Genomic DNA, 14,528 nt, shown 5'->3' on the forward strand with positions numbered 1-14,528 from the left:
TCTGGTTCATTAAAGTGCTGCTTTTCATCACTAATACTGATGAAAACCGGTGATCTATCCAGTTACGGAAAGAACTACATCTAACAGGGCTAAAAAAGTCTTTATGTGGCTGGAAAAAAGAAACAATGCAAGGAGCCTGGGCGATAAACTGGAGAAACTTGAAAAACTGGAGTTTTTGTCTGTATGGTGTCAGCTATGAGAAATAAGGTGGCTGAGCAGCGTGCTTCAGAAAGGATGAGAAGGTTGTTCTTTATCTGAACCTTAGTGATTGGTCGTGGTCAGATTGCTACGAGACTCAGGTTGATCAGCACATGCAGACAATGGTTCCGATACCAGTTTTCTGCATTCAAAAATAAATTGGGATATCACAGGACTTCAGGAAGACGAAAATGTCATTAACCAGATCGTGGACAGGCAGCATGTGTCTTGTTTGCTAAAGATGTTTGAATTCATAGGAATTTCTCTCTTAAAAGAGACTCCCTTCCTCGTTTGTTTGGGTTTTTTTAAATTATTTTTTGCAGGAACACACTTGACTTTAATGTGTGGTGCTGAGATTGTTAAAGACTGCATGTCACAAACTCATCTCCCACCTTAAGCAACGTTGGGTTTGGGTGGTGATACCATTACCAACAGTTTTTAGTGAACCAAACGGCACAAAATCTGCCTGAGCAGGGAAGCAGCAGACTTTAGGGCCTTGTCTATTTGAGATCAAGTCCAAATATCGGACTCTTGTCTTTTGGGCTGTCTGAATAACCAGGCAGATGGGCTCAGCCACTTTGAATGAGGGAGGGAGCTCTGTCTTTTCCTGTAATGTCAACTGGAATACTTCAAATCCTTTGTTTATGTGCTATTTGTGGCATTTGTTGATGGGCCATTCTTAAATAGTTGTGTTAAATGGTTGGTAACAGGTTAAGGTGGGGCTTTGCAATCAGCTGGTTGGAGATGATCCTAACGGTTCAAGAATCAATTTTCTCTCTTTCCTATGTATTTTGTGGGGGAATTCATTAAAAGATCATGGAAAGCAAACCTTCCTTTCTACCATTTGAATTAAACCTTTTGAAAACCTTAGGAAAGGGACATGATTTCTGCCATAATTTCATGGATCAGCCTCTGGTAAATTGCTTTATCAACTTACGTACGTTCCTTAGTGATCTTTTTTAATTTTATTTAGGCTCCTTCAGTTCTACTGGTGCTGAATTGGGGCTTAGTAGCTTCTAATAGTTAGGATCTTTTCTAGGCCCTCTTTCCTACAAACGAGGTGGCTCGAATGTTATTCAGTGCTCTGGTGTAAATTGATGTTCTGTGCTTTAAAGGAAGCTTGTTTGTTTGTTTGTTTGTTTTTTTTCCCTGGAAATACTGATTGAACAGCAGTTTACCATTGCAATGTATCAGGCCACTCCGGATATAAAAAGCGTTAAGTTTAGGGTCAAAATGTTTTTCCCAAAGCAAGCTGTGATAATATAAAAAAATCTGTCTTGCGTTTGATGTACATACGAATACATTCATACGTGAACTTGTGTCTCTGCATGTTAGGATTGTACGTAGGTATCTTTGGTTGTAGATTTTCATCTCCTCATTGATTGCATTTCTCGCGAAAGAACTGATATCTTAGCAAAAAGAAAAAAATCTAAATACCGTGGAAGAAGATTCTAATGAATTTGGACAATTTGGAAGCTGTAATGAAAGGGAGAAGTTTTGTTGAGACCAAATTTGTGGTGTTCTGCCCTACATTTTCCTCTGGCTGATGTCAGAGACAGCAGAGAGGGATTTCCCCTGTGGGTGACCCCTGTGTGGCTGCTCTTGTGACTTTAGCCACTCTGAATGACTGACATTAGAGGAAGAAGGTAAGGAAGACTGAGGGATGAAACATTGCACGAGTATATTAATTAATAGCCACCTTCCAAGTGGATACCGGAGCTATACTGCCATGTGTTACAGTGCAAGCTATGGAAGTTAACAGCAATAGAAGAGATGCTCGTTACAACAGGGAGAAATTTGAGCAGTTTTAATGACAGAGGAGTTGCGTTGATATTCTCCTCAATCTCCAATGTACGCAACAAGAAATTTTCAAGTGACTTGGATAAAGATGGGGATGGATGATTTTTCACTGTTCTCTGCTTGCTTTTGTTCCGCTAGGGATGCGTGATTCTGACCTCCGTATGCTAAGGGTAGATTGAAGTGCTGATCTTTACCAAAAGCTGATGCCCAGGCAAAACACCCATGGCCGAGCCCAGATTAATTCCTTGGTGTGAGAATTCTCTTGGCAGCTCTCAGTTTCTCCAGCCTGGAGAAGGGCTCAAGAGGTGGTATCCCCAGCAGAATGAAAGCCAGCAGAGAACAATGAAAATCATAAACCTCCCTCTCATGGCTTGCTTTCAGCCCTAGCCTTAGGCTAAGGTCGAGGCACTGGGAAGGCACCTCAAGTCTAGCCCTGGGGACAAGTTTCTCCAGGGGGAAGTCTTTTTGTAGCCTTTGATTTCCTTCAGTGGGTATTGGTCTATTAAATGCAAGAGAGAAAGAGAAAAATAGGAATGAGTGCAGAGAAGCCGCCATGTTTGTGGTAGGTTTTTTTTGGTTTGTTTTTTAATGTGAAATGAGATCTCTGCCTTTGGGAATTGGTCCCATGGTGACATATGTGAAATAACATTTGCTTTGGTAATTGTTGAATTGGAATGAGGAAATATTCCTCTTGCAAGTCATGGTTGTGCATAATTTCCATGACATGCCTGCTTAAGACCTCAAATGCTTACTTCTGCTGCTGGGGTGAACTCCTGAACAGATACACCATTCACATTTCTTAATTCTCTCTGAGCATAAGTATGAGGGCATTTGTCCTTTTTCTGCCATCAAAGCAAGCCATAGCTTAGAACCTAATTGTCCCCAGCTTCTCTAAACAGCTCTGACCTGTTGCTTCCACCAAGAGCTTAGGTTTTAATCCAAGGAAACAGGTAAATACTCTTGTCATGTTGGTTCACAAAGATAGGAAGTCCTTTTATTTAAGGGAATGAGGAATAGGAAGAGCGTTCAGGAAGATGTTGTCTAACTTCCTTGACCTTGCTTATCTACTTTAATAAAGCCAAAGAAAAGGCTATGTTGCTCATGTTGCATCATCAGTTTTGAAGATGGCCAGATGTTGACTGGGGAATCCGACGCGAAGCTCAAAATGCGAAGTAGAGAATGGGACGAAGCCTTTGGAAGGTTCACTGTTTACTTGAACTGGGGACCGAAACTGCACTTTTCATGCATGAAACTCCTGAAATGCGTGTTTATGCCCGGGAAAAGGAGAATGGGATCAGAGTTCCTCTGTCTTCAGAGGAATTACAGTAGGGTGTTGCGGAGCACCTGGATACTACTCAAAGCCTGTTCTAAGGTAAAATATCATATTACAAGACAATGTCCTTTAATTTGCTGTCTTTTCCTATGCTGTCTTGTAGATGTTCACTTTAGTAGTAAATACTAAGCAATGCTTAAATGAACACGTTATTTAAAAGCTGCTCTATAATTCTTAAAGATTTTATATCAAGTCTAACTTTTCACATGTGTAACGACAAAGAACTTGAGAGTAAAATCTTTCAAGTTTACACTTTAAAAAGTGAATCCTCTGTAAGGTTTACCCTTCCCTTTTAGTTCTTTTGAGACTCTTCGGCTGACAAAGCAATTTGCCACCCACAGAGAACTTGACAAAGGACATCACCACTGCCTTCAGCGAGGCCTATGCCATGCAGGCGGACTTTGACCCGTTCTGCTCCTTCCCCTTCATGCCTTGCACTGAGATCCTTGGTTCTGACCTTCAGGATATGGCTTCAGTCTCCAGGCTGTTCAAAACAAGGGGTTTGGGTGGAGGAGACGAATTCCGACGCGTTTCAGGACCTCCATTTGCTCAGTAGGCAATTGGACATTACGGATCATCCGGGAGATGCACAGCGATGCTCTGGCTGAGCCTTTGGTGGGTTTATCAACATGCCAAGATTATTTTTTTTTTTCTTGGAGATTAGTCTCGACCTGGAACTGTCTTCCTGACGCTGTGGATGGGAAACATAGCCTGGGTGTTTCCTTCTCTTTCCCTTTTTTCCAGAGACTGTGTTAGAGCTGCTTGCTGCTCTGCGTCTCGTTTTGGATTATCCTTTAGGGAAAAAAAAAAAATCCTTTCCATCAGTTCAGTAAGTAGTTTGGTTGTTGGCTCTTTCAGGTTCACATCCTTTTGCAAGAAGACTCTTCAGTTTTTCACTCATGTTACGACAAAGCATTTTTGAAAGGTTTAATTAGACTTTTTCTTCTGTACTACTGACCCTGTTCTTAAATGGGAACTAAATTTAACTTTTCTAATGGGAAACTACTTTTGAGTCATTAGCAAACCTGTTTCTTTCCATTTTTCTACAAAGATTGCCTCAGTAGTGGCAATTATGTCTGCCAGATGAGTGGGAGAGTTTAAAGTGGTTTTAAGGACAAAGGTTTTTTTATTTTTCCCAACATTATGTCATTTCATATCAGGTTTTTTTTTTTTTCTCCTCTTGATTCAGGTAATTAATCTGCCAGCGGTCATCTTGTTTTTCCTTAACACCATACATCTGCAGTAGAAGCTGCTTTTAAACACTTCAGATGTTGAAGGGTCTTTGGAGGAGGGTTTTTGTGTTCACAGGGCAAGGACACGTACAGAGATCTGCCCAGTATTCCCAGCGGCTCCGGGCTGCAGCGGGGAGCCCCTGCTTCCCTGCGACGCCGCTGCTGCCCAGCACCCCAGCCACCGGCAGGAGGATGCTGCTCCTCCACCAGCAGTCATCTGGCATTTCGGTTTATCCTCATCATTTGATCTGTGAACTGGTTTTATCTACTGCACGCACTTAAACTTCCCCCCACCACCACCCCCTGCCAGGCTTGTTACCTCCTTCAGGGGCTTTTCTATTTTGCTTATCGCTACAGCCTTGTGTTCCTGAGCACTAATCTTCACAAAAACCCTCTGAAAAGAGGTAGAACTATCCCAGTTCCTCAGTTCTGGGGACAGCAGGCTGCAAGTTGAAACGTGCCGCTTCCTGCTGTGTTCCCTGGGACTCCGGCAGCCGTTCCAGAGCCATGGAAGCGTTTCCCGTTCTGACACTCCTCCTTCCTCCCTTCTGAAGACTGTGTCTTTGGTCACAGAGGTGCCTCAGCAGAGGGAAGGTGGCAGAGAAAACAGCAATTCCTGCCTAACCCAACTCCTGGGGGCTAGATTTTGCAACTTGAGTAGTTTTATTAAAATAAGATTACAAAGACTTTTATGATGTGAGCCTGCAGAGGAGCTTCTTCTAAGCAAACGAGGTAAAAACTAAATTCCTTCGTACGCATGAGATTCAATGGCTGACTTGGACCTTCCAGGTCCTCTTCAGGGGCATCTTAGTACTGGAGCAAAGGCGTAAGTGCCAGCCGTGGTGGGCTGTGCTTCTGGAGGGACCAGTGCTGTGGTGGAGCAGGAGCGGGGTTTGACTGTTGCCTTGCCAGTGTGTTTAACAGGGATTGAGTGGAAGAGCGATAAAATGAGACAGTACTGAATTATACCCCCCGAGCTGTGCTGCCAGCTCCCCTGGTTACGTGTAAATCCTCAGCTTCTTACAGACTCCGCTCTTGAACCTAATCTCTCTGGGGGTCTTGCCAAGCTCCAAAACCCCGGTTGCTGCTTCTGGTTCCTTGCCTACACGTTCTCCACCCCTGCCGGCTTCCCCTGCCGCTTCCCTGCCATCCCAGTTCCCTGCCGCCTCTGGATCTGCCCTCTGAGGTTTCAAGTCATTGCCCAAAAGTCTGGGAAATCAGAGCTTTCCAAAGAGAAGTTAATTATTTTTATTTCTTTTTCAGAGGGGTTAACACGTTTTGGTTTTTTTAACCTACATTTCTCGGAATCACCTGAAATTACTTTCATTTGGGCTTCTCTAATAACGGTTTTCACTAATGAGGCTTTTCACAAAAATTACAGCAGACTGAAACCCCTGATCTAGAAAACACCAGCCCGACCCCAGTTAGTTTTGCAACATTTCAGGCACCCGAAAGCATTGTTTTATGATGGAAATATTTGGCAACCATTTCTAATGGCTGACACCCGTCTTCCTTCCCAGCCCGTCAGCGGGGCTTTGCCGTGGTGGGTGTTTGTCACTGTAATTCCTCTACAAATTATTTGGAGTCAGGATTTTCTAAAGCGTTTAAGAGAACAGGTGACATTCAGCCATCACTGAATTTTGAATTAAAATGGGATTTAAAACTTCACTGCTTGAAAATCCAGGTCTTAGGATTGCAGATGGGTACTTTCTCTGAGTGGTCTTTCTAACTAACCACCGCATAAATATATGGGTTATATTTTGAGGCAAAAATGATTTATATTGTATTCATAGCTGAATTCTTCATAATCTTTCACCGTGCTTGCTGGTGCTTCATACCAAACAAGCATTTAATGCAAAAGACAACCTTCTAGCCTCTTATATAAAACTACATCTAAAAATTTATACACGCATATATATAATATATATATTTATAGTGAGAGCCAGTTGTGACAGGTGTCACACTGACACAAGGTCTATAGAGAAAGAGAGAGACGGGTTAACCAGAGACTAACTTTTATTGTGCATTTTTATGCAACAGAACAAATGGAACTGGAGGTATGTAGTAATAAAACCAATATTCAAATTAGAATTAACACCTGAAATAGTAAACTGTAGGTAACAAATGTCTTTATAATTAAAAAATATTGACTGTTTAAAAAATTCTCTAAGATTTTTATATTCTTTAAAAGAAATGTGTGTTGCCACATAGAAAACAATTCACACATCCTATAGAAATTGTCACAAAAACCTTACTAGTCTATATTACACTATGCACTCTTTTTGTACAATATCTGGTAAAGGTCTATCCCTAACCTGTACTTACTCTACACAGTACAATCATCATTAGAAAGTATTCATAGGATTAACTACACCATAACAATAAAAATATCAGGATTAATGGTTTTGTTTTGTTTTTTTTCTTTTTCTTTTTTTAATCACAGTTTCTCCACAAATATTTGTCATAGAAAATATAGCGAAGGCATGTTGGCACAGATGGGGGGGTGCGGTACTGCTACACGAAGTCTGAGAGAAGGCAGATACATAAATGACAGTAAGATTAAAGAGTCGGGAAGGATAAGACGAGAATCCCTGTCCTCCTGGGACTTTGGGGAGTGACATGATAGATGGCGGTTTCCCTTCTGTCGCGGGCCTGCCGTCTGCAGCCGGCGCTGGGAAGGGATGCGCGGGCTTACAAAGCACGGCGCGTTACCTTTGCGTCCCTCGCTCTGCAGGCGCCCACGCGCTATCTATTATTTTGGCTTCCACAGCGTTATACCTAACACCTTGCGGCTACGTAGACACTTCAATGCGTACGGAGTTATAACGCCTCAGGAAGAAATTAATCGGAATAAGCAGTTGCAAAAGGTTTGTGTGGGGTTTTTTTTTTTCTCTTTTTTTTCTTTTTTTAAACGAAACGGGTGGGTTGGGAGTCAAGTGGCCATGACAGCAATTAAAACCAAAGACAGACAACCGAAAAAAAGTTGTTGTACTCTCTTATTTTAAAACCAAATGTGAACAAAGAAAAGATGAGCTGGTGTCTGCTAATGTCTGTCTGTGACTACGACTCACGTCACCGGGCAGTGCACACAAGCAACTGAGGACAAAATTCTGTTCGTAAAGAAAGGTCTGAACCTGCAAAGCCATTTCTAGTGCCAAAGTGGCTTCCAGGGTGAAGCTATACATTTGGTTATTTTGCACACTATGAGAGCAGGGGATTGTGAGTGGTTCCAGGAGGCTGGCTACACTTTTTACACTAAAAATAAAGCTAGGCTTACCAGTTATTTCAGCAAATCTTTAGGTTATTAAGTAAGAGAGGTCTGTCCAGTCCAGTAATTCTGTGACTGCTAAAAAAGAAGTGTTTGTATTTTTAACCTCATACGATTAAACATTTGTAAGGAAACCATCACAATGTTTACAAAAATACAGCGTGATACATATTGCCGTGGACAAATCTACAGTATAATGTTGACTCACACATTCTGACATGTTTTACCAAGTAGTTCTGGCAAGTGTCACCACATTAAACACAGACCAGCAAGACTTACACCATCTGAGCAATGTTAACATCTTCTATTAGAGTTCTTTTAAAAAAAAAAAAATGTAAGTTCAACACTGAAAAGCTACTATAGGATTATCTGTACCGTGACATTTCTATACACTGAGTTTCTCCTCCAGAGGCCACCACGCGCCATTGACCATTCGAAGCGAGTCACCTCCTGCCTGTAGTGAGGGATGGTGTCCCCAACCCCTTGGCCCGGTGAGCGCCAGCGTGACTAAACCGCTCATTCACTTGTAGAAATTAAATGAGTTATTCCGGGGCAAGCGAGCGCCTTTCAACCCCCTTTCAAAAATCACCAAAAATAAAATGAACCGAGGAGGTATTGGACATTTAAGGGCCTAAAGCATATCCTGGCTGAGTGAGGTCCTGTCTACAGGGGTGTGTGGTGGACCCCGTGTCGCGAAACACCCCGGGGCCCAGCCATTGAGACATCGGCCACGACCGCAGGCAAAGAGGAGGCAGATGGTGGTAAGAAACTACTGTGTAGGGCAGCTGACCTTTGAGAGACTGCCTTGGTCCTCCATCGGCGGTCATGATGGAGCTAGAAGAGTCCTTCCACCCAGAGGGACCTTCCTGATCTCTGAGGAAGGGGTTGGACATCTCCCACCCTGCCCGGCGCACACACGGGGAGACGGTCGGGAAGGAGAGGAGAAGGGTAAAAGGAGCAATTAGTAGCTTCTCTCGTGGCTTGCAGAAGGGGGTTAGGAAAGCTGGGGAGTATGAGATACGCGTTCAGGAGAGTCAACGCTGATGAGGTAGCACTAAGGATGGTCAAAAGCGGAGTGAACTTTCTTTCCAAAAACCTGTTCCCTGTACCTGCCAGTGGGGAAAGGTTGCCTCAAGGAGAGCTGGTTCAGGCTCTGAAGGATGCCAGCACTGGCCCGAGCGACCGGACAAGGGTAAGGAATGGCAACACCCTGACACGGAAAGGAAAGGGTATTGTTTCTTTGGCATTGCGTATTTCTTGAGCACGTCAATTTGGAGGGACAACAGATTCCTAAGCCTTTAAAATTAACGGGTTTTCAGTGGACTGATTTTTTTTTTTTCTTTAAAGCTAGCATCTGCTTCCAATGTTGTACGCCGCCATGAACTGGCTTCTGCTCCAGCACAGAGCTTTTTTACAGCTCTTAGTCTGGACCCCATGTTTACTTACAACAGAAGGTTAAATTACGTTCTTCTTACCCAACCCCTCCCTGAACGCACCGCTACCTGTTAAGACCAGCACACTGCCTCATCTATTTCAAGGAATGGATATAAAACACCAATGAAACCAAAACCAAGAAGAGGCAATTTAAAGCCTCTAAAGCTACATAACGTGGCTGCAGAATAGGAACAGACAAAGCAAAACCTGTCTTCTGAAATGGCAATTTGTTTTTAGCAATCTTTTTTTAATGAAAATTGTCATGATCAACTCTAATCTCCTAGAAATCTAGATAAATATAGTGTCTATCTAATATGCAAAGCAATTTTTATCTATTAGAAGTGCCTGTTATTGTTCTGGGTCTTTCAAAGATTCTGCTGGTGACGAGCACTGCTGTTTTACCCGGGAAGATTAATTTCCTGGCAGAGTTGGCTAAAGGAAGTTCCTGCATTTTCCATCTTGTGCGGTATTTTAAGGTAGCATTCGTAATTATGTTATTTTCCGTTAGGAAACGGGAGACCGCTTCTTTATTTGTCATAAGCGTGCAAACTTGTTCTTACATCTCCAACTCGGGGAAAGCAAATAGAACCCAGCTGCTCTGGGTCCAGACCTGGGCTTGTTATCAATAGGCAGACGAGATGGTAGCTGCTGTTTCTTTTGACATTTTTATCGTTTTTAAATGACCTTTCCTCTAGAACTAGATGACATGAACTGCAATTTCCCTTTGAGGGTGCTATGAAGGATTTGCAAATAATAGGCACTGAGAAGTCCCATAGAGCAGGTCTTGAAATGGATTTCTTTCCGTTAACTGGGACACAGCAGGATGGAGAAGCTGAAATGTATGCGGTATGTGTTCAAACATGCTTTGGACTCTTAAATGACAGCAGGGTAAGAATGTTTAACAAATAGTCTCTCCTAAATTAAGTGGCTGCTACTGTTGTATGAGGTTCCTCTCACTGCCATCAATCGCCAGATCCGTCTTGCATACCTCTATTGAAGACTTCATCCTGTGACCCTGGATGGTCAGTCCCTTCGTAATACGAGTTCCCGTTGTGAAGGAAAGTCCCCACCGCGCGCCCTTGACGAGCGTGTCCCACCGCGTCGCTGAATACCTTGTTTATTTGCTCTTCGGATGGCATCCACCAGTCCGGGTTGGAAGTACAGTGCATCCTAATGAACTCTGCAGGAAAACACGCAAGGGTAAAAAACAACTTGTCTTTGCAGCATCCGCTATCGCCCAGGCGTCAAAAGCTCATGGGAAATAAGAAAGGGGGCGTTACTGCTCTACTTAAGCAGAAGTAAAGCCTTATGGGGGATGCCATGATAATGCCACTCGGACCTATTTTATTTCTGTACAAGTGTGTTTCTCCACATGCAGCGTACGTTGTAATACCTGAGCTAATTACGTGATGCGCAGAACCTGGAGATAAAATCCCCACTTGTGGAAATAAAAAAGAACTAATCCGAAGTGACGGTTGTGATTCAGCGTGTGCAGAACACGTGAAAGTCAACATGAGCTGGGATGCATTTCATTTGGAACCTGTTGTGTATTTATACCTTAAGGTGATTATGCTGGTGGATCTTTATGATCTCCCTCTGCTGGCTGCTTCAACATCTGCAGCCTGCAGTAGCCCACAACCTGCTTGAAAATTTCACTACCATTATTTCGGTTTGGTGCTCCTTTCTGTTCAGAACATCTTTCCGTATAAGTCCCGCTCTTTCCATCTTCCTGAATCTGACACCTATTTTTCTGAGACGAAATTGGCCTTAGAAAGGGCTAAATGAGATGAGAGGGCTAATTCGAGGAGCCTTGCAATAGTTTTCAAAGCAGGAAAAAAATGAATTGTACCGCATGTAATTTGGCTATTTAAGTAGCTGCTGCTTCCTCATACAGCTATTTGTATGTGATGATTACATTTTTTATAATTTCTTTTTCAGATTCTTTGACATGCAATATGCTAAACCTGCAGAAAGCGCCTTACCAGTACTGGAGTTTTAACTGCTAGACGTAGCTCAAATAGGTGTATTTGGACTTTGACACGTCCAAATACGATTTTAAATGTGAGGGCACCTTATTAGATATATTGGATACACTGCACCTCATATGGAAACTGAGCTTCTTATTTATTCTGTAGCATTAGTTACTCCCTCATGCAGTATTGTGTGTCCCAGGATATTTTTAAATCCTATTTTCTACTGTTGACAAGCCAACAGCACAATAAGTGGCGTAAGGTAACCTCATTACTGTCACCACGTCTCGGGACCAGGGAACGCTGTGCTTTTACGTGAGTTCCCGTGCCTGCAAGGTAACTCATCTGTTGGACAATTAGGACATGATTTTTTGCATAGCTCCTCCAGCAGCGTGTCTGCAAAAGTGATAGCTATCTCGGTTTTAAATTCATTTCCCTGGAAATCTGCACAGGCAACAGTAATTCCTACCTAGTTATGTTCACGTGGGGCTCCGCAGACTGGTGTTTTTCTCAGAGAAATGGTTACCACGTGAAGGAGTAATGCTGTCATTTAAGCACGCCAGGCTGTTTTAAAGCTGGTTCCAGACATCAGTCAGTTGTAGGAATAGATTTAAAATGTTCATAGATGTTGAAACTACGCTGAGCGCAGGGAGACAGAAGCAGTTTGTACTCCCTGCTGTAGTGGGAAGGCGTAATTGGACACGCTGAGAATTACTCAGACGCTTTCACCTTGGCTTGCAGGTGGGTAGGAGCCAGTGGCTAACTCCTGGCACCGGAGAAAGTTGTCATGTTCCTACCCACACATGCAAGCCCAAAGGCGGAGCTGTCTGCTCTGCTTTCTTAACTGGTTTTGCTTCTGGAAATTTGGGAAATTGGCTTTTCTCTTTCTCCCAGGGAGCACTCCACACGTTCTGTATGGCCAGGACCCCAGAAAGGAGAGTGGCCATAAGCAAAAGTCCATCTACAGGTGGAGGAGCTACTGTCAGTCTAGGTGGGAGGAAGGGGGAAGAAAGGGGAAGAAAGGGTATTAACTCTCTTGCTTGTGCATAAATTATTAGATGAAATTGAAAGTGTTTTAGTAAACGGTTAATACACTCATATTCAGACTTCAGTTTCCAGGAGAACTTCTGGGACCTCTCCTGATCTCTATGCAGCATGGTGTGCAACGGACTTGCCCTTCTCTTACGCTCTACTAAGAGTATAAGGTCTGACCGAGTATCACATAACAGGTTAACAGGTTCCTTTGTATTAAAAAAATAGCATCTTTCCCTAATTTGTTTGCATGTAAAATCTGAGTTCGTTACCTGGTTACACCAATGTACTCCAACTAAAAGTCTGATCTACTTGGCCTCGTTGAAGTCTTTGACCCTAGATGGGCAGAGGCTCCATCTGATGTATATAACCACTGTGGGCTCCGGTTGACTGACTACAAATATTTTTGTTGCTGACTGACCAAAATTCAGCTTTTTACACTGCATTGATTAGTTCTTGAAGTCAGTTCAACCTATATTTCATGTATGTGCTCATAGAATACTATAAATTGAGTTAATTAAAGAAATCCTAAGCATATGCATTTATGAAATGCAGACGCTGATACCACAAACATGTTTTTAATTCGGCTTTAAAAAGTCCTATTTTGCGTGTGTCATTATAAAGCCTAGTAATGGGCCTTTCTAACAATTTTAGGAAACCAAAGTTAGGAACTGCCATAACAGAGAATTCTTCTCAATCTAGACCCTTTCTCTGTATTGTCCAACATCCTCGCTCTCTGACACGGTGAAATGCTTGCAAAGCTCCCCCTCATTTTGAGGCTAAACATGGGGGAAAGTTGTTCCCTTGCTTTTTCGGTCAATGTTGTGTCAGTGCTCCAAACAAGAAGTTAAGTCCTTGACAAGGTATTTGTATACACTTTGTTTCTAGTCAACCTGTAGATGTTCTCGGCCCCACAAAATGTTCAAACCTATTTTGAAACTTGGTTAGCTTTTAACTCCAACGATGCGGTGTGGCCTTGAGCGCCATATGCTTACTACACATTAGCCTATAAAGATTCCTTTGGTTAATTTTGCTGCAGAGCAGTGCTAAAGAATGACTTGTGGGTTTCTTATAAAAGGATAAAAGGATTGTCTGATTTTCCTTCTTTGGTTTTTCAAGTGTATCAGTGTCATGTGCCCTTGTATTTGCCTCCTTTCTTAAACAAGCAGCCCTGGTTTTCCCCATTCAAAAAAATAATATATACACATATGTAATACATACATACATACATATGTATATGTATGTATATAAAAAAAAGAAAAAGTGGAGGGTTTCTGGCTGCTTGTCACCTGCCTCTGAAACCCCTTCTAGTTCTGCAACTGTCAGCCAAACGCTTCTACTGAGCCAGAGCCAATGTGGTGAAATGAGATCACATATGGTGGACACTGAGCGAAAAGATGCAGTACCTCTGAGACATGTTACTTTTACTGGATCCAGAGGACGTCTTTCAGGACCTGTCTCTCCTGACTGCACTGACCTTTTCCTTTTCCCAAGGCCGCATGAGTACTTAAGCTCATCGGTTGTGAAAACAAATCTGATGAGATAGCGAAGGAGCCGTCGTCCATCTTTCTTGGAGGAATTTACAGCCTCATCCCACTGTTTACTAGTGATGTAGACAGGGTAGTTGTTCAGCAACTGCTTGCTCCCCTGAAAAAGCGAAATATTTCCGTTGCTTATTTTACAAGGCAAATAAGTAAAGATGTCAGTTGCAATAAAAAATGTGCTTTTTAACTAGCCGCGATACTGACAGCAAAACACATGCCGAAGTGAACGTGTAATTGCTCTTACTGAGGACGAGTACTTTTAAAATTACATTTCCATTTTCCAGAACTCGAATTTGGTGAGGTATACGGAATACGTTTGGAGAGGTGGCTATTGATAATTTCCACTTTAACAAGCCGCTTAAAAAGAGTTAAGAATCAGTGACTGGGTGTACTATTTAAGTATAACCTTTCTTCTTAATCTGTTAAAATGTATAAAAAGGGTCTTTGAAGAGCGTGATCAAATGGATCACTTCATCACAGCTGACAGTTTACTTCAGAAGTGATTCTTTTGGTCTATTTTTATAATAAATTTATTACTTCTGTAGAACACACCTGAAACTTGACAGCAGTTATGTTACTGGAAAAAATATAAAGAAAATAAATAAAGGAACTATGAAAACTAAAAGCTTCATTATTATTAATGAATGCCATATTAACTCAAATTATAGCTTTGCAGAAATGCCACCCTGTCAGCCAGAAAGAAATTTTGCTTTTAAC

At 42.4% G+C, this 14,528-nt stretch overlaps 1 protein-coding gene across 2 annotated transcripts in view; it reads right to left on the reverse strand.

The window, feature by feature from the left end:
- Nucleotides 1-6,530: 6,530 nt before the first annotated feature.
- The window catches only part of BEND4 (BEN domain containing 4), a 34,600-nt gene continuing 26,602 nt past the window's right edge, over nucleotides 6,531-14,528 (reverse strand). Inside the window, exons 4-5 of one of the 2 annotated variants that reach the window (XM_074587936.1) lie at nucleotides 13,745-13,914; nucleotides 6,531-10,445 (exon numbers count right to left, since the gene is read on the reverse strand). In XM_074587936.1, the coding sequence (XP_074444037.1) occupies nucleotides 10,436-10,445; nucleotides 13,745-13,914 (180 nt within the window). In that variant the 3' untranslated portion in view covers nucleotides 6,531-10,435. Of the gene's footprint in view, nucleotides 10,446-13,673; nucleotides 13,915-14,528 lie in introns of both variants that reach the window. The other variant, XM_074587935.1, reaches the window with a different exon arrangement.

This window comes from Larus michahellis, chromosome 5 (genome assembly GCF_964199755.1).
Source record: "Larus michahellis chromosome 5, bLarMic1.1, whole genome shotgun sequence".
NCBI lineage: Eukaryota > Metazoa > Chordata > Aves > Charadriiformes > Laridae > Larus > Larus michahellis.